Below are 19026 nucleotides of genomic sequence, written 5' to 3' on the forward strand. Positions count from 1 at the left end.
CCATTACCTTTACCTACCAGAGCCGGTAACCCCCCGGCCCACTTCCAAATACGCCAAGCACTATACTAAAACCGGTTATTCCGGTTCCTTTTAACTCCTCGCCCAAATATCTCTGTAAATCCCTTCCCCCTCCCGTTAGTCTCCTTTTTTAACATTTCCCGAGATACCTTCAGTTTTTTCTTAATTTTCCGTCGGAGCTTTACTTTGGCTACAGTACTTATCTCTAACTTGCTGTAAGTACTCTCTGATTGATGATTAATTAGCTTTAATTTTGATGTATTTGATGATCGGGTTGTTTAATATTTGACTTCAGTATGCATCATTTCGTTTTTCCTGATTTTGTGATTCAATTATTCACTGTCCTGGATACTGCCTGTGAATACTATTTCTTTTTTTTGGACGTTACAATTATGCGCTTATATGTATTTGTATGGCGTGTACCGTATGTGTAATTTTGTGTTTTCAGTACAATTAGAAAATTTTTCCGGATTGTAGCTGGAGATTTGTTTGGTTTTTTCCCCCCTTTGCGTTGAAGTCAGTGTTTTTTTTCTTTTGAATTGATTAGTGTCTTGTTCAATCAATCAAAGGTTTGCTGTTCATTACCTGGAAGTTTGTTTACTGAGGAAATCTTAAATATGTGTACTGAATCATGTACGTCCTTAAATCTTGAAAAAGTAACAGGAAGAAATGAAATATACTTCAGTTGAGGGGAGATATTATTTTGGTGTCTGAACAAAAGGAAATATAATTGTTGAATTGGTTTTGTTGTTACTTATTGAACTATTATGTATAAAACATTTCTTTAATGATATGATTGGGTTTAGTGTCAACCATAAAGTTATGTTCATGTTAGCGAGTTTCCTTTTAATAGACTCAATTTACAAATTTAGGAAGTCAATATTCTTTTAGCCAACTTGCTCCCTGGATTTTCAAGTTTCATAAATTTGACTTCGAAGTAGTTACTTCTAGTATCGTTATGGCAGCATTCAATACTGGCAATGTTCTAGACAATGTAAGATGAGATTATAAGTTATTGTTCTTCCAACAAGAAGCTGCATCTTTGTGCAAAAAAAATTATATTTCCCAAGATTTTCTCCCAAGTATAACATCGCTTGCCTACATGACTGACTGTCTGTAATATATGATTGCATTTGTACATTATATATGTGTTACTTAACTATGTGCTTCAATAAATAGTGAATTTATGGCTCTGTTTTTCTATTTCATAGGATGATGTCACAAGATTCCATTTTCTTCCTGCTTCCGACTATTCTGATCTTACCTCTTTCCCTTCGTTCTCTCCCATTTTTTCTCTGACAAATAAAGCCTTGGTAAAACTTGTTATTCTTATAGATGGCAGATAATGAGGAGAGAGAGGGAACTGCTCCTAAAGGAAATGAATGGGAAGTTGTATCACTCACTGCATCAGCATATGCTGCTGCTCCTGGTCCTCAACAGGTTGATTCTAGTGATGATAACCAGGGCAAGTTAGGTGCAGAGAATGATGATGAACCTTCTCGTGCAATGATTATGTCTGGTCATTTTGGTTTTCCTCCAACTCAGCATGAGAATTTGCTGTTGGAACCTAAATACAATATGATATACAGTGAAAAGGGAGGTGATGACGATAATCCTCAGCTGCTTGCAAGGGAAATGGGTAAACTGAAAGCAAGTGAAGAAGAAATTGTGAGTATCAAAGGGATGGTATCTGATGAATTTCCCAGAATTCAGATTTTGGATGAAAAGAGTAGTACGTTCTCAACCAGCGGTACAGACTTCGAGAAAGATATGGCCTTTGACAAAGAGCAGAGTATGTACAGCACTGCTGATTTTAGTTCGTTCCATAGCGAAGCAACCATGGGAAATTCCGACACTGTTGAGGAAGATCTAGAGACTAAAGACATTCTTGAACCTTTTGACTATGCCTCAGATTCGGGCATGTCAAATTTCCAAAAGCCTGTTGAGGAAGATAAGTATGATGGAGCTGACCTTCCTTGTGAAGCTTGGTGGAAAAGGCATGCTGCGTCTTTATATGCCCATGCTAAAGAAGCAAATACATTTTGGTCAATTTTCGTTGCAGCAGCTGTTATGGGGCTTGTAATTCTTGGCCAGAAGTGGCAGCAAGAGAGGTGGCAAGTTTTGCACCTCAAGTGGCAATTTGGCTTCAATGATGAGGTACTCTTAATAATTTTGCATGAATTGCTTCGTAGATATCTGATTTCTTGTTCAATTCTGTGAGTGTTCATGTTGTTTGTAATTACTAGAAATTGAGGGAAAAGTGAGGGAGGGATGGTGTGTATATAAAGAATGCTTGATTGCTTGTTGTATGGTAAAGATGGAAGATGAATAGCGGACTGAATGAGGTTTTGGAAACATGTCACCATCTGGTCACTTTGAATCCATTCCCAGTGTCAGGCATGTCTCTGTGGACTTATCTTTCATTACGTATTCCCTGTTGCTACAGGGGAAAATCAGCAAAAACAAAATGAAAGAGGAAATTAGACTTCTGATGCTAACCTTCCAATGAAGATCCTTAGTATGATCCTTGACCTGATCCAAAGTGGAGTTAGTTGTCTACATGGCTGAAAGAGTACTTCAGCGTGTAGCCTGTACCCATTTATCTAACTGTTCTTTGCCTAAAGGAAAAAATGAAAAATAGAATCATCTTTCTTGGGCCGTTGCAATTTGCGAAGGCTTGCTAGTTTTTAGTTTATCTTAGATTGATGTATATTGTACTGCAAATCTTCAAAGACTTGGGATTATAAGGTTTTTGTTTAGTGTGGTAAAGTTAATTCTTATATCTGAGCGAAAGTCGTGATTTATTGACAGAACCAAAAAAGTGGATGTATGTAGCAAGCCTATCGAGCTTTGAAAATGTGAATTAATAATTCACCAACATGTAGGACAATACTCACTGATGACTGATTAGGTTCTGAACGGCAACCGCTTCCTGGAAACAAAGCTGGAAATCCAATACTACTATGATAGTGGTTGGCTTCCTACCGAATTGCAAAATTTCGATTGTGTGTATTCGTTCTTTTGTAGTAATGGCTGGAGGATCCTCAGTCATTGAAGGAGTTTTGACTTGATTATATATTTTTCTAAATATCTTGACTGTAAAGAGGTCCAGAACCCATTAACGAGCTTGAGGTTATCTCTCAGTGTTTAGGCTAGCCTATGAGTAGGGCGTCCCAATATATATTTTAGTATCTTGTTTTCACAAGAAATATCATGTTAGAACTTAGAAGTAGCAATAATTAGCTTCAATTATTTGATACTCTACTTGATATGCAGTTATTCAGCTCTATTTTGATGCAGTAACTTTTATTTCTCATAGGTACTGAGGATGGGCAGAATGCTTAATCCCATATCTCGACTGAAAGAAGTGCTTGTACCAGGCCACCGACGGGGTTCATTTATCCGTGGGAACACCCCAGGTGGACGTTAAGATGATGATGAAAAAGTGAAAACGTGATGTGCTAGTTTGATCATACTATCAATTTTTATTTGCGCTAAGATTGTTGATAATTGCTTATTATGTTGTGCTGGTAGAATGGTGGGGGTTATATATATATATATATAAGCGGTTTGGGGGTTTATTTGCACCATGAATCTTCCTCCTATTTGGCATCAGATTGAATCGATCGACCAAATCATTATTTTTTGAATGGGTTTCTATGTAGGGAGATGCAAGGACAAAGTGGTTGCATCTTTCTACAATGCACATTTTCTAACTTATGGTCAAAGTGATTGCATCTCTGCATTATAGTTTCTAGAAAAATTTGCATTTTCCTACGGCAGTTGATATCAGATTTGGAGGTTTTAGGTTTGAGTCAATGTTGAAGCATTTTTATGGAGTGGATGGGGTGGTCTGATATTGCTATTTGGTAAAGCGCCTTAGTAAAAGGTATGTCCTTCGAAGTGATGCAGATTGGAACTTGGGAGTCTGCTTCTGGATGATATATGGTGAATCACATCTCTTTAATGAGATTGTGATTGTGGCAAACGAATGTGTACTTCCAAATTATCTTCAGGGCATCGTACGGTGACAGATCATTTTAAACGGTAGTGATTACTGCTGATCTGGATGATGGCCACTTATCTACTGTCAACATCGTTTTCCCTCGGTCCCGTAAAAGCTGACGGTTATTTCGAAGAAAATCAGAATATTCTAGGCATCACGCCCTTGCCGTTAATTTCTTAGCTGGATGCCATTGTAATTACTTATAATTTCATGAATGAGCCAGCTGGCAATCCACTCTCCAGCACATGGCCAGCTGGTTATGCCCAGACCGTAATTTTGAATTTCCAAGATTATCCCTACTTGGTGCCTAAATTGATTGAAACGACTCTTCATTCCCTACGAGGTTAACCTAGTGTTAAAACCCGCTCCTCAGCATTTCAAGAATCAAGGGAAGGTAGGGATATCAATGGAAGAATAAGGTATTTGGGCAGGCTTTTGAAATTCTAGCTGGATTTTTTAATGCTTTTACATGTTTTTTTTTTATTAAAAAGTGTTACCAATGATATTTTATGAAACATACTTTAAGGTATCTTAGAGCCTGTTTGGGAGTGATTTGAGAATTGATTTTTTGATCGTTAGGAGAAAAGTGGGGTCCATCCGTGAGAGAAGAAGTCAAATATGACGATTGAAATAGTGAAATAACGGTCAAAAAATTAATTTTTTGGGTGAAAAAATCACTCCCAAACAAACCCCTAATAAGAGTTTTGAGAACTATGTAAGTAGAAGTGGGCGCAATTTAAGGTCCCACACAAATCACAAGATTTGTAGCGTAAAGGCAATATTTTGCTGCGTTGTCTTTTCGATATATATTTGGAAAGTTTTCTTGAAATGGCATCTTAATCTTCTGAATTTAGCATGTTTTTCAGTGAAGTTCTAGATAAACTTTGTAATTTGAGGACAATTCTCATTTTTATCCTATTTCTGGGTGGATCTACGGAGTGACTATTGATGACGGTACTTATATGCGTCCTATTTTCGACGAGTACTTGCAATAGCTCCGTTTGGTCTCCATTCTTCTCAAAGTTTAATGGTTGGAATAATATTTTTTTGAAAAAATGTATGGTTGAAAAAGAATGAAAAGTTTTTAATTTGCATGTAATATTATTTTATGAAAGATTGTGTTGTTAAAAATAAGAGAAAGAAAAATAATGAGAAGGAAAATGGAGCTCAAACGAGGGCTTACACACTCTTGTTTGATCTCATTATTTTTAATACGTATTTTTTTTTAATTATTTTTAATCACATATTTTTCATTAAATTAATATTACAAGTAAATTTAAAATTTATTCTGTAATTTTTAATTATACATTCTTCATCAAATCACTATTTTAAAATGTATTTTTAGCAAAAAATAGGGCTCAAACAAGCTAAGAGAATTTTAATTTCATACTTTTTGAGATTCACAATTTTTTAATCACACGTTTTATCAATATTTATTAAAATCTTCTAAAAATCCAACTTTGCATAAACTCGAAATGTGGGGGTAATAATATTTGTACGGTCTAACATTAACATGAAGGACAAAGTAGGTGACGTGGATGGTTGACCTTATATTTATTTTTGGCTCTGTTTTAACCGCATTCTTTTTATCATTTTAATTACACATTATTCAGATTATGTTTGAGTCATATTTAAAAAAAAAAATACATTTTTAAATAATGATTTGATATCATTTAAATCACACATTCTTCAGTAAAATAATGTTATACGATTTTTCATTAGTTTTTTAACCACACATTTTCAATCAATACATTATTTAAAAATGTATTCTTAAGAATATAATGTGGCTCAAACAAGGGCTCAATAAAATAATATTATACGAAAAATTCAATTTTTTTTTTCATTTTTTCATGCATTTTCTATCAAATTACTATTTCAAAATATATTCTTTCAAAATAACATGTAAAGCTGTAAATGGATCGGATATAAAGTGGATCTGCTCAAATCTGATCCGATCCGTCAAAAAAAAATTTATCTTATCCAATTAGATTCGATAATTCAACGAATATTTCATTGTTAAATCCAAATCCGATTTGCTATGTTATCGGATATTCGATCCGATAATCCGATCCAAATTTAGAAAAAAAAAATATTTTTCCACTATTTTTTTTTGGGTAATTTGATTTTTTTTTTTTGCCTAAAATATATTTTAACTATCTTGATGGGCTCACCTATTATACTAGAAGGCTCAAATTAATTTTTTATCCAAATGATGCTTCTTTAGTTCATTTTTAAATGAGACTCCCATTGGAATGTTTTAGTAATGTTCCAATGTGAGATACTAACTTTTTAAAGGGTACTCATCTGCCAATATTTTAGTGATATTTCAATGTGAGATATTAGTCGATTGTCGATTCTAAGTGTTATTAGTTTATTTTATTATTTTCATTAAAAATCATAACATCAACAAGATTATAAGCACAAATAATATCAAGTTAAACAATGTAAATTATTTTTGGACATATTAATTATTAGTTTTTGATGTTATACAACAAATTACTATAGTTATTTTTATCTTATTTTAATTAATAAAAAAATTAAATCTCTTCGAATATTTCAATTAACAATATTATACTATTATTTAAAAATTATGTGCAAAGCATAATATAAGTTTCAAAATGAAAAAAATTATGTTTACTATATTATGATATAATATATATTATATTATTATAATAAATCGGATCGGATTGTTATCTGATCGAATCGACCTATATCCATATTTGCTCCACTTAGTTAATGGATATCGGATTCGAATCTTAATCGAATTATTGGATTGATACCCTAAATTCATCTCCCATTAATTTCATCATATTTAAATTAAATTCGAATCAAAATTCAATCACACTCCTAATAACGCGGCTATGAATAATTTTGGACAGGTAATGTTCGTGTTTATATTGATGATTTATGTGCGTAAAATTTGCTCTATTCAAGGCTTTGAAATATGAGATTGTCTATCTTCCTTTAAATTCACGAGATCCTCGTCTCTTATGCTCTCTTTCTCGTCTTCATGTCTTTCTTAGTTGCATCATTTCACCATTGTTGATTTGTTTCTTTTTACTTCACGCACATTGCTAAGCTCCAGTGAGAAACTAAGTGAAGTTGGTGTGTGTGTAAAAATGTCGCGCTTTGGGCCGACGTCGGAGTTAACAGTAGAAAGCCTGACGGATCAGTTGAGGAATACAATGAGCTACAGTGAAGATAATGGCATCAATGCTAACAAGCCTGACTTCCGAGAACTCGATCTGGGTTCGCCAGTTTCGACCTTGTTAACACGCCCGGGTGGATTCACTGCCACCAGTACCAGTTCAAGTTCCTCCGGATCCGTCTCAAGCCGGACTGCTGCTGGTCTCAGTTCGAATATTCCAAGAATATCCGATTCCAACTACAACAGCCACTCCGGCGAGCTATCAGGTTCTTCGGTGGAGAGTTCCCCGAAACCTACGCGTAACTTCAAGCCGGCTCATGGTCGCTCCTATTCGACCGGTACACACCCGGTAATTTACTCCGGTGGGGGATCGGTTAACTCTCCGGCTGTCAATGTGTTTCCCACCGGGAATATCTGCCCCTCCGGCAGGATTTTGAAGCCCGCCACGACTGTTAGGTCAACCAAGACCGATGTTTTGGGGTCTGGCACCGCCAATTATGGCCACGGCAGCATAATGAGGAGTGGTGCAGCATCTAAACCCGCCGCAACTACCGACTGCGGACCGGCAAATTACTCGAGAGGAGGGGAGCCAATGAGGAGAAGGGGAGTGGATAATAGTAGTGATCCAGAGGAAATGAAGAAAACAGGGAATGAAAATTACAAGAAGGGTAATTTTTCGGAGGCTTTACGCCTGTATGATAAGGCCATCGCAATTTCCCCGGGCAACGCGGCTTACCATTACAATAGGTCTGCGGCTTTGATGGGTCTGAGGCGGCTGGCTGAGGCCGTGCGAGAATGTGAAGAGGCCATTAGGTTGGATCCAGGATACACGAGGGCGCACCATCGTTTAGGGTCTTTGTTTATTAAGTGAGTTGGTAAAAAAGTTCTTATCTTTACTGAGTTTGTCTAGTTATATTCAAAATTTTTATGCATGATATTCATATAAAGTCTTTCGAGGAAGTGTGAGAATCATTGAGTTGTAATGTGGTGATTTTGATCAACATTGGCTAGGATGCGTGTTGATTTTCCTGGAAGTGTTGTGAAAATCTACATTGATCAGGATGGATCTATTATCTTCTGCTAGATTTCTTTATTTAGATGATTTCTTCGAATTATGGCTATGCCTTACGCAATTTCTTTGTTCTCCATTGCGATGGAGCTGTCCTTGATCTTTAGCTCGCCTTAACATATATTTTCCTTCTTTGCCTTTGTTGTTCCAGTCGAGTTGCCTGATCAGGGGTCCATCTCGGATTTCAGTTTCTAGGGTAGTGAGCCAATTATTTGGTTTGGAAGAATAGAATGCCAGTAATTTAAACACACTTTTGGACCATTCTAATATGGGATTTAATGAATGAATATGATGCACGGTTTGTTGCATTGTATACTGTTCAGTTAACTATTTTTCCTACTTAAATGTTTACTGGAATATTCATCGACCAAAACCAGATTTTTGTGAAAAGAATACTATTTCCATTTGGTTCAGTAATTTGCTTTATTTTTTCTCTTATTTAGGTTATTTGAGTAGCCATTGATTTTTCTGCACTATGTAGTAAGCAGTCTAATTCCTTAAGGATCACAGTTTAGGGCAGGTAGAGAATGCCAGGAAGCACCTTTGTTTTCCAGGGCATCAGCCTGAGCCAATCGAGTTACTGAGGTTGCAAACAGTTGAGAAGCATCTGAGCAGATGCACAGATTCACGGAGTGTAGGTGATTGGAGATGTACATTGAGGGAAGTTGATGCTGCCATAGCTTCTGGAGCTGATGCTTCTCCTCAGGTACGGCTGTACCTATGTTTCTGTTTAATTGTTGATTTTAGGATCAGCAACGACAAAGAAAATGCTGTATCTGAACTGGTTGAATGTGAACTTACAGCTTTGTGCATGTAGAGCGGAGGCTCTCTTGAAGCTCCACCAACTAAATGATGCTTATTTGGCTTTGTCAAACATTCCTGAACTTGAATCACACACCACTTACCCTTCACAGCTGAAGGTTTTTGGGATGCATCCGGAAGCTTATTTGTTCTTTGTCCAAGCCCAAATTGAGCTGTCGATGGGAAAGTTAGCTTAGAACCTTTGAAGTTTTATCTTTCAACGAAGGTATCCTCAAGGGTATGAATTAATTGTCATTTTTTGCAGGTTTGAGAAGGCACTTGCAGCGATTGAAAAGGCTGGACAAATTGACTGCCTTAATGTTGAAGTGTCAGTTATGCTTAACAATATGACATTGGTAGGCCGAGCACGAACAAATGGGAATGATCTTTTTATATCTGAAAGGTATACTGAAGCTTGCTCAGCTTATGGGGAAGGACTCAGGCTTGATCCTGCGAACTCGGTTCTGTACTGCAATAGAGCGGCTTGTTGGTTTAAGCTTGGGCAGTGGGAGCGGTCTGTAGATGATTGCAACCTGGCTCTTAGTATCAGGCCAAATTATGCTAAAGCTCTACTTCGAAGAGCTGCCTCAAATATTAAGGTGAGAATATTTGCAGTTTTCGAAATTAGTGCAAGATTTTGCCCCTTGAATTCAGAATACAATGTTTTACATAATATGCACTATTGACTACAGCTTGAAAAATGGGCCGAAGCTGTGAGAGATTATGAGATTTTGAGAAAGGAACTCCCAAATGATAATGAGGTTGCTGAGTCTTTGTTCCATGCACAAGTTGCATTGAAGAAATCTCGTGGAGAAGAGGTTTACAATATGAAATTTGGTGGGGATGTGGAGTTGGTTTCTGGCCTTGATCAATTCCGTGCTGCAATTTCTTCATCTAGTAAGCATATTAATATTCATGACTCACACTTTGCTTTGCTTTTTTACAATGATGTGATGATCATAATTGAAAAATGCAGGTGCATCTGTGGTTCAGTTCAAAGCATCATCTAACCTACAATGTAAACAGATATCTTCATTCTTGAACACACTATGTGCTCGATATCCATCGGTAAATTTTCTTAAGGTAAGTGATTTAACATATTGTGCTTGGTCATTTTCCCATCACCCTTTGGTTTCTTCTTGATCTCAAGGTATATTATCTGTTCAACATGAGTTGAAAACTTTAATTGTCTAATTGTTTCCTACTGAAGGTGGATGTTGAAGAGAGTCCCACTATAGCTCATGCTGAAAATATCAAAATTATACCAACATTCAAGATTTACAGAAAAGGCAACCGAGTGAAGGAAATGATCTGCCCGAGTCCCGAGGTCTTGGAGTCCTCAGTGAGGCATTATAGTATTTAAACTACAAATGTTCGACGCTTCTGTACCTTTGTGTCATGCATATCCTTTTGCATCTCAATCCCCGGGTTACAGAAAAACCAATATTTTCTCCCTAAATTATCAGAACCACTGCAAAATATTCAATCTCATTAGGAGCCAATAGAACCAAATGCCAGGGGACTTGGACTGCATTGCTTAGTCCCCAGTCTCTGTTTTTATTTATTCATTCATCTATGGTTTCTATTTGTTTCATCTTCCTCCCTCCTTTCTTTCTTTTTTTTTTTTTTTTTCTACTTTCAAATTTTTCGAACTTTCTTTGGCACGTCATCTTCCAGTAGGCCGTAAGCTTCCTCATACACGTTGAGAAGTATATATAATTGTTCAAGAATGCTCTTCTAGTTAAATACCGGGAGACACAGAAAGCATGGCTTGGTGGCTTTTAGTCAAGAAATTGTACATGGATATATATGGTTGATATATACACAACAATGGAGTACATCGAAGCAATTGGATATCGCGTTGACACTTGTCTGGTTAGTGAGAGGATGAATTCTATGTTATTGATGTTTCTGTTCTCAACCATTTAATCAATAAAAGTTCATAAATTTTTTCATCTATTATTTCCCTTGCTTCTACTTTTCATGTCATTATAAAATACAGTTTTCACTCGAGACCTTTCCCATTCTCTCTTTTCATGAATGTTTCTGAAATTGGTAATCTCGCTGACCATGGTTTGAATTTCTTTTTGCTTGTCCATGGAAATACTAGTTTTTGATGTGCCAGATGTCTGGACACTGGCAAGGTGAATTCTATAGACACTGGCAAGGTGAATTCTATAGTACTTGACTGCTACATTGTACAAATACTGCATATTAATAAGGCGAAAGGATTCTGATAGTATCTATAATTAATGGGCATTTAGAACTACCATAATAACTCAATATTGCATTATGCTGGCTGAAAGTCAATGACCCCTTGTAAAGGAGTAAAATCACATGTAAGCATTTAAGTTGCTAACTTCCAAACAGTCCCCACCTGCAATAAAATCCCGGCAATGGAACTTTGAACAGGATAATGCTAACCAGCTACCAGTTCTTGTGATTTGAGTGACTTACATTTGGCTGGCCACACTGCTATTAATTCTTGCCTCCTTATTCAATGTTTTCAAATTGAGTAATGCTATTTCATCACCAATTTAAGCAACAGCTACATAACATTAAATGATAAATCTATAATCTATAATCTATTAAAGTATTACATCAAGGGAGAATTATTTTTTGGACTATTTTAACCCTCTACAATTAAATTATTCCAATAATACCTTTTAATGTCGATTTTTTAAAATTTAATGGATGTTCCAATAATACCATCCAACTGTTCATGTATCTAGAAATTTTAATGGATGTTTAAATTTATGTATTAATAATTAATTTTTATGCATCAAATGTAATATAAAAAAAATTGCTCATTTATAATATTTCATCATACTAAAAAATTGAATCATAAAAATTGATTTTTGAGATTATAATTTTCTTCTCTTAAATTTTATTTTCTTTAATTCGTTCGAGACTGATCAAGCCCTTCAATAAATTGGTACTAAATATTATTTTCATCACTTATAAAGCATTTTAAAATTACATACAATGCACGTTCTACTTTGACTAGTTCATTTAAATGCAGTAGGACATGATTCATTTAATATAATATATAAAGTGTATCCACATAGACCGGTGATACAAAGCATTATTATTTCAAATTAAGTACGAGTAAAGGCAAAAGGGGAAGAGTTAGGTAACCGAAAATTTTGATCAACTCATAACCTGTTGGTTTGGGAACACCCCCACAAAACATGATACAAACAAAATAGTACTTGTTTTCCAATGAACATAAGATTTAAAAACCCAAAAAGGGGCGGAATGAGAGTAGAATCAGATGTTTTAGGCTCTATTCCAAACGAAAACGCCCTCTTAATTTAATTGTCTTCTTAACGGAGAAGATCAACACAACAGATCAAAGAGAAGTAACAGGAGTGTATGATCTCATTATACAATTTCGAATACCCATTTTAACAAAGAACAATCATAGAGTAGATCATCAAATTTCGATTTTTTATCATAGCTAATTCTTCCATCTTTTCCATCTTCATTCAACAGTCAATGAGTTACACATATTGTTATTACGGAATCACGAAGCTCCTCCTCAAGCACCAGTTGCATATAATCGCGTCCACTCTTTCGCTGCAGAATTTAAAATAAACGAACTTAATTAGTGACCATGGAAAGAACACAATTTCCCACCTGGAATGAGAGCATATGTAATTCTCTTCGGGTTTGCCATGCCACAACAAAAGAAGTTAAGAAATAATTCAGGTACGAATCACTTCAATACCTGTTTCAACGGCTTCAGCCTCGTTTGTTTTCCAATGCTTTGCTATGTTTTCAGAGAGTGGATCATCTGGGTTTGGAGCACTCAAAAGTGCTTGAATGCTAAATACAACCAATAGAATATTGTGAATTTCGTGAGTATAAACCATAAAAAATGATTTTTGCTAATTATCTGAGCCAGAATCTTTACTTCTGCCACAAACATATTTCTCAGTTTCTGGTTCACACGATAATACAGCAGTTTGTCAGATTACATCGAGATATTTGCCAGAATGTACAAAAGTTCTATTTCATGGGATATAAGTCCATAGAGAAGTAAATAGATGTTACTTTATATTACAGTACCTCAAAAGTACAGTTCGAATCTGAAGAGCAGGACTCCATTTGTCTTTAAGAATATCTAGGCATATCCTTCCAAGCTGCATAAAAAGATCCATTAGGCAAGATGCAAAGTATTGAGCCTAAGACAAAACTGGTATCAACACAACAAACCTTATCGATGTTAGGATGGTAAATTTTGGTAAGGAAGCGAACCTGTCATGAGATACATGTGAAGAATAAATATTTTAGTAATGTAATATTCTGATCCAAAAGCAATATCTTCCAATTTCATTTCGACGACAGTGGATAGAGTTGGTGCAGACAATCCATTTTTTTACAGCAATGACTTCAAGAGGAACTGCAACAGCATGCCAGTTTTAACTGAAGATACTATTACAGGGCAGCTGCCCTCTTAGTTACCACATTAGATATTTGGTAGCGATTAGGGGGTAAACAAGACCATGACAACTTATTGTGTGCTAATTAAGGATGCTCTACAAATAAATTGAGAATCTCTTATGGCTGTGTAGGGCAATCCAATTTTCTTTTAAAGCTGTAACATTTTACAACAATTTTCGCAGGTCAACATTCATAACATAATAAAATTTTAGGGCATGTGCAGCAAGGGAGAGTGGAGATGGAACAAATTTACGAAGGCATATGATACCATCATTGTGTATTGCACTTCTAAGGCAATTAATTCCCTTAACAAGTAAAATTTTGAGTATTTTAGCATCAAGAGCCAAGGCAAAACAGGCAATCAACTGAAAACATACAAGCAAAATGTTTTACATAGAAAAATTGGAAGCCACAGCTTCAGGAATAAAAAGCTACACTAGCTGTTCTCCTATCTACAATTGAAATGCCTCGCCAAATATTCTTTTTATTCTGGAAGTCAAGTCCTCGTCATACTAGCCTCCTACACTCAAGATAGCATGTTTTGAACTTCCATATCCAATTATAGCATTGTTTGTTTCCCAACGTCACAAATTATCTACAATTCCACATAGCGATCAACTCTCCAGTTGTATGAACTACTACTGCTATTGATTCAACTTGAGAAGTCTGCCAAATGTTAAATGACAGCATTCCATGAGTAGAACAAGTCTCCAGAAGAAAAAGCTTAAAATCAAAGCCCATTACTTAAAAGTAAGATGCAAGGACAAAAGTCTATACTATATGACAGATTTCTTTTCCTTTTTCGGGTAAACTGTCACTCTGGAAAATCCAAGTTGTCACAGCTAAAAGAGGGCCTATCATAGTAAAGGAAAATGACATACATATATAGGCAATTGAAGTAACAAAATGTCTTAACACCTACAAGGGTCTCCCCCACTCCCCCCCCAACTGAAATAAAAAACACCTTTTCTTCATATTTTTTGGACTGATTCACAAATATAAGTATCATTTTCAGAAATTCAGTGAGATTCTACTTGCAAAAGAATTCTTCTGTTGTTGCAATGCAAACAGATATGTCAAGCAGTTGCTGATTTTGCTTGTATGAGAAGCTATCAGAAAAAAAAAAAAAAAAGGAGAAGGATACAGTGAACATATGCAAGTTTCAGGCACATGGTATTCTTTAATTCCCAGCTGTAAATCTCCATCAAGGTGGAGGAAAGAAGACTATTCTACTGGGTTACAAAGACACTATCATATAATTCCATAACCACATTCCTCATAAAAAAACACAGTGCAGTAACCACCATCCTGTTGCACTGCAGTTTCATTCGAATACCTTGGGAGCAGCCATTGGGTACTCTTCGGGTAAAAACAATTCCAGCTTGAAAACTCCTCCTACAAAGCAAGCCATTGAAACAAAAATAGTAAGAGACAGAACATGATTACTATAAAACTCCTCTATCAGAATCTAGTAACTTACAGCAACTAGCAAACAAACAAAATCATAGAAGGTCATCGCACTCAAACTAAGAATTCTAAGATTTAACTAAAGAAATTAGGATTCAAACATTCACTTCGACATTCATATTCAGTTGTGATAAAGCTAAGAGTGACACAGTCAAACTAAGACAACAGTTCCCAAATTATATTATCAAATGGGAACTGCATTCTATGCAGTAACCTCACTGCTGCAGAATTTTTGAATATCTATATAATTTCTCATCGACCAAACCAAACAGAAGGTGTGAGCCTACTATCTTTCTCAAGCTGGCAAAGATTTGTTCACAACTTGGAATCAATCAGCACAGACCAATATATCCTATCGGGTGAAAATCTCAATAAATGTTGTGATCAGGTACTGTAGGTATATGGAAATAATAATCCAAATCAGAGGATAATAAAACAATAATAATCCAAAACAGAGGATAATAAAGCCATACTGTGGTTCATAAAGTGACTGCTAAAAACATTTAACTTGTCGCCTAAAACTTATGCAGCTAATAGAGTGATAATGAGTTAAGCAAATATTCAGAAATGGGACCCATCTGAAAATCAACCTTGCAGACAAGAAAAATGCACACCGAGTGTAACGCCCCAGAAATTTCATAAAATAGAATTATTTGGTCTAAATACCTTTTTTTAATACAATTTTGGAAAGTTGAGGAACTAAAGTGATATAATTATTAAATTCAATATATTTTGGGCCAAATAATTAATTATTGATAGAGTGATAATCAATATTGGGCTCATTCTGTAACTTATAATTAAGTAGGAGTCTTCAATAAAAGAAAAAGTTGTATTGGATAAGATCCAATCAAGTTAGATCCGATTAAAGAAAAATAAGGTTAAATAGAATTGTAATAAACTAAGTATCCTAATTACTAAGTTAATCCCTCTTTCTGCAGATTTCATGTGAAAATCCTAATTCTTTTATTTGAATCCAAGTTCGACTTTTTAAATCAAATGTCATCCAATTTCTTACAGTGCATGACTGCATGGTCTCCCACTTTCCAATGTAGAGCAGGTACACACACAAATATGTATAAACACACTAAGAGAGAGAATATAATTTTGAAAGGTAGAAAGCAAATATCACGTCTACAACCGAAAAGTTAGAAAAGAAAATATTGGAACGTGCATTCATATTTTCTTTAAAAAATATTCGTTTAATCTATTGAAGGTAAGACACATAACATGCAAATGGTTTGTTTCGTTATACTTTTATAAATTTAATTAAATATGCATGAATCGCAAATGGACCTTTGTGTTCGACCTAACAAAATGTAAACTTTTTTGGGTTCTTATTAATGAAATGTGAAATATTTCGGGAATTCGAAATCACTACGTGATGAGTATCTTGTTTGTTCACCGATATACTCCAAACAAAATGTGGCATTAAGTGCATATTTTATGGTTTTATATAATTGTGTGCAAAATCTGCATGTAATCTTACTGGTTATTGCTAAATACTCACTCTTACCTTAATTAAAATGTTATTTTGGCTCGATTGGAGCTGTGGCAGAATGGTAATGCATGCTGCCAAAAGAATTTGAAGAACTAAAAGCATTGAGTTTTCCATCTTTTAATTTATTATATAGTTCTAAATTGTCTTAAAGGACATGTTTATTAAATACTTAGTTGATTATGTTTCTTTCAAAAAAGTACAATTTTCATGTTTTAGGTTAAATTATGGATACTGTTTATTTTTTTATAAAGAAAATATTTTTTATCTTTTTGGCATTTAACGTGAAGAAAATTAAATTTTAGTAAAACGAGGGTTTATGAAAATTGGGGTATGACACTGAGAATTCAATGAAAGTTCTAACCTTCATCCCCTCGTGAAATTATACACCTAACAATGAAAAGAACATAAAAATAGACAAGGAATTTAAGCTCTTCATTACCCAACACTGGAAATGCTTAAGATAGAAGAGTCCCTAGATAACTATAATTTTCATAATATTGCATTCCCTAAAGAGCATAACATCAGTATAAGAACAACCAATTACTGAACAGAAAATGTCAATAATAATTACCTTCGTAAGGAGACTGTGTTGGGCCAAGAATCATTACATTGAAATACCGCATATTCTCTTCTGATGGGGATGCGCTTATTCCTGGGGCTGCATCCAGAAACCCAAAAAATCTTGAAGGTGAAATCTAATTATATAAAAGCCCAACTGATCGAACACTTAGCAACATTTTAAACATTAACCCCCATAAGAATCACCAGAAATGATAGCTAAAGTGCAGAGACAGAACAAGACAACCACCACGAGAGTCCTCAGAAATAAACGTGTACTAATACCCAAAAAGTAATGGATCGAAAAAACATTAGCAGTAAATGCATGAAGATTGAAGCAAATGGATCTTAGTGCAGTATACAAAAGTTGAGCACTTAAATAAAATATATGAACTTCAAACCCAAAATGACAGGGACGTAGAGCTGAAAATGCAAAAGACCTTCATATGCACAAACCAAAAGAGAGAGGAAAATCAAAAGGGTTCTAGAATCAAGTGAAATAGAATGTGAAATTGGTATAAAATCACTGTATTACCTTAAAATTAAAGCTTTAATACAAATCAACAAATGCAGATTAGAGAGGCCATACATATTTAATCCCCGTCCACTATTAAGCACAAATATTCTATTATCTACACACACACACAAGTGCATTCGTGTAACAACGTGCCAATACAAAAGAAAAAGGGTTAACCTGGTTCGCTTAGAAGCCGTTGAGTCTCCTATTAGATCACATCATTAAAAGCAAAGGGGAAAAAAAAAAAAGGTGTTAAACACTATAATCAATAAACAAGCTTAACGATCATAGTAACAATTGGACCCAGTTTCAACAAACAAAAATCCGAGTTTTGCACTTTATAATGAAGTTAAGATCGGGATCGGAAGTACAATACAAGGATCGAGGGTTGTACCTTGATAATTCTTCGAGGTAAATTGCTGTTAGCCATTCTGAATTTTGCAAAGAGGGTTTTTCGTTTTTGTCTGTTCGGAGAGCCTAAGCTGACGATTTCTTTTCTTTGTTTTCTTTCTCTCACTTGAAATATTGGAATGATTTGATAGTAGGAATCTGAAAAATTTGTTACGCAGGTCCCTATACTATGTCCTATTTAGAATGTTGTCCCATAACGTTTCTGAATTTTGCTATATATACATTAAAGTTTATACAATAAATTACATAATGTCACGTGACATTTTATTATTTGTCAATTTAATCAAAATTTTCATCTAATCTTTTCTATTATCATCATTTTTTATAATGGCATATATACATTTTTATGTACGAATAGCAGAATCCCTATTTTTAACTTTTTTGTTGCACTACTAGGCCAATGGACAAATTTTTATTAACAACTATAGTAGCAGGGGTGGGCATCGGGTGATTCAATTCGGGATTAGGGAAAGTAATCATTTGATTGTCGTTGAGAATCGTGAAAATGAAATCGGGCCATAATGGATCGATTCTTGTTTGGTTGCTTTTTTTTTTATGGCTCCACTGGTTTTAGTCAGCTTTGGATCTATAATTTTACATTTCATAGATAAATTTTGGATTATTCTACTTGAACATAATGGATTATGGTATCCATTATATATTCCAAGTATTGTCCATAAATTTTAATGCTTTAATGTTATTGGATAATAATGTATGCCAAGTTATTCTAAAAATATTTGAATTTATATGAATTAAGATTTAACTGCAAACTATTAAAAAAATAATTATGTAATTGAATCATAAGCAGTTCTGTAATTAGAATAGAGAATCGGACAAGAACCATTCGGTTCTCGATTCTAAAATTCACTATGGAAACAAAGAAACACTATGCCCAACCTATTTCAAAGTTCCCTCACATTCTGCCACAACTTAGCACCCCTGACTACATTTCCTACCCATAGTAGCCACCTAATCTTATGTGTAGTTTCGATATCCGTCCTAGCCAATTTGCTAGATTTTGCTCTAAATAGAGCCCCCAAAACCCCTTATTTTACAACAATTTAATTTTAGACAACAAATGCAGGAT

At 34.9% G+C, this 19026-nt stretch overlaps 3 protein-coding genes across 4 annotated transcripts; 2 read left to right on the top strand and 1 right to left on the bottom strand.

Moving 5' to 3' along the window:
* On the top strand, window positions 1-4484 carry LOC111382986 (ATG8-interacting protein 2-like). Of its 2 annotated transcripts, none has more exons than XM_023007031.1 (3): window positions 1-233; window positions 1230-2175; window positions 3338-4484. In XM_023007031.1, the coding sequence occupies exons 2-3, from the start codon at window positions 1354-1356 to the stop codon at window positions 3446-3448; spliced, it is 933 nt and encodes a 310-aa protein (XP_022862799.1). In that variant the 5' UTR covers window positions 1-233; window positions 1230-1353; the 3' UTR covers window positions 3449-4484. The 2 variants fall into 2 exon arrangements, with proteins under 2 accessions (XP_022862799.1, XP_022862798.1); XM_023007030.1 differs by having other exon boundaries at window positions 30-233; window positions 1354-2175.
* Window positions 4485-6761: 2277 nt separating this feature from the next.
* Window positions 6762-11001, top strand: LOC111382990 (TPR repeat-containing thioredoxin TTL1-like). The gene is made up of 7 exons (XM_023007033.1): window positions 6762-8039; window positions 8752-8947; window positions 9045-9229; window positions 9308-9641; window positions 9735-9939; window positions 10019-10125; window positions 10253-11001. The coding sequence occupies exons 1-7, from the start codon at window positions 7144-7146 to the stop codon at window positions 10403-10405; spliced, it is 2076 nt and encodes a 691-aa protein (XP_022862801.1). The 5' UTR covers window positions 6762-7143; the 3' UTR covers window positions 10406-11001.
* A 1238-nt stretch (window positions 11002-12239) lies between these two features.
* LOC111382985 (ubiquitin-conjugating enzyme E2 36) lies at window positions 12240-18064 on the bottom strand. Its single transcript, XM_023007029.1, has 8 exons — window positions 17923-18064; window positions 17706-17733; window positions 17025-17111; window positions 14825-14883; window positions 13261-13302; window positions 13114-13187; window positions 12773-12870; window positions 12240-12621 (listed from the first exon to the last, which is right to left on the bottom strand). Exons 1-8 carry the CDS (start codon window positions 17956-17958, stop codon window positions 12584-12586), a joined length of 462 nt encoding a protein of 153 aa, XP_022862797.1. The 5' UTR covers window positions 17959-18064; the 3' UTR covers window positions 12240-12583.
* Window positions 18065-19026: the final 962 nt, after the last annotated feature.

The sequence above is a fragment of the Olea europaea genome, unplaced genomic scaffold (assembly GCF_002742605.1).
Source record: "Olea europaea var. sylvestris unplaced genomic scaffold, O_europaea_v1 scaffold2598, whole genome shotgun sequence".
Taxonomy (NCBI): domain Eukaryota; kingdom Viridiplantae; phylum Streptophyta; class Magnoliopsida; order Lamiales; family Oleaceae; genus Olea; species Olea europaea.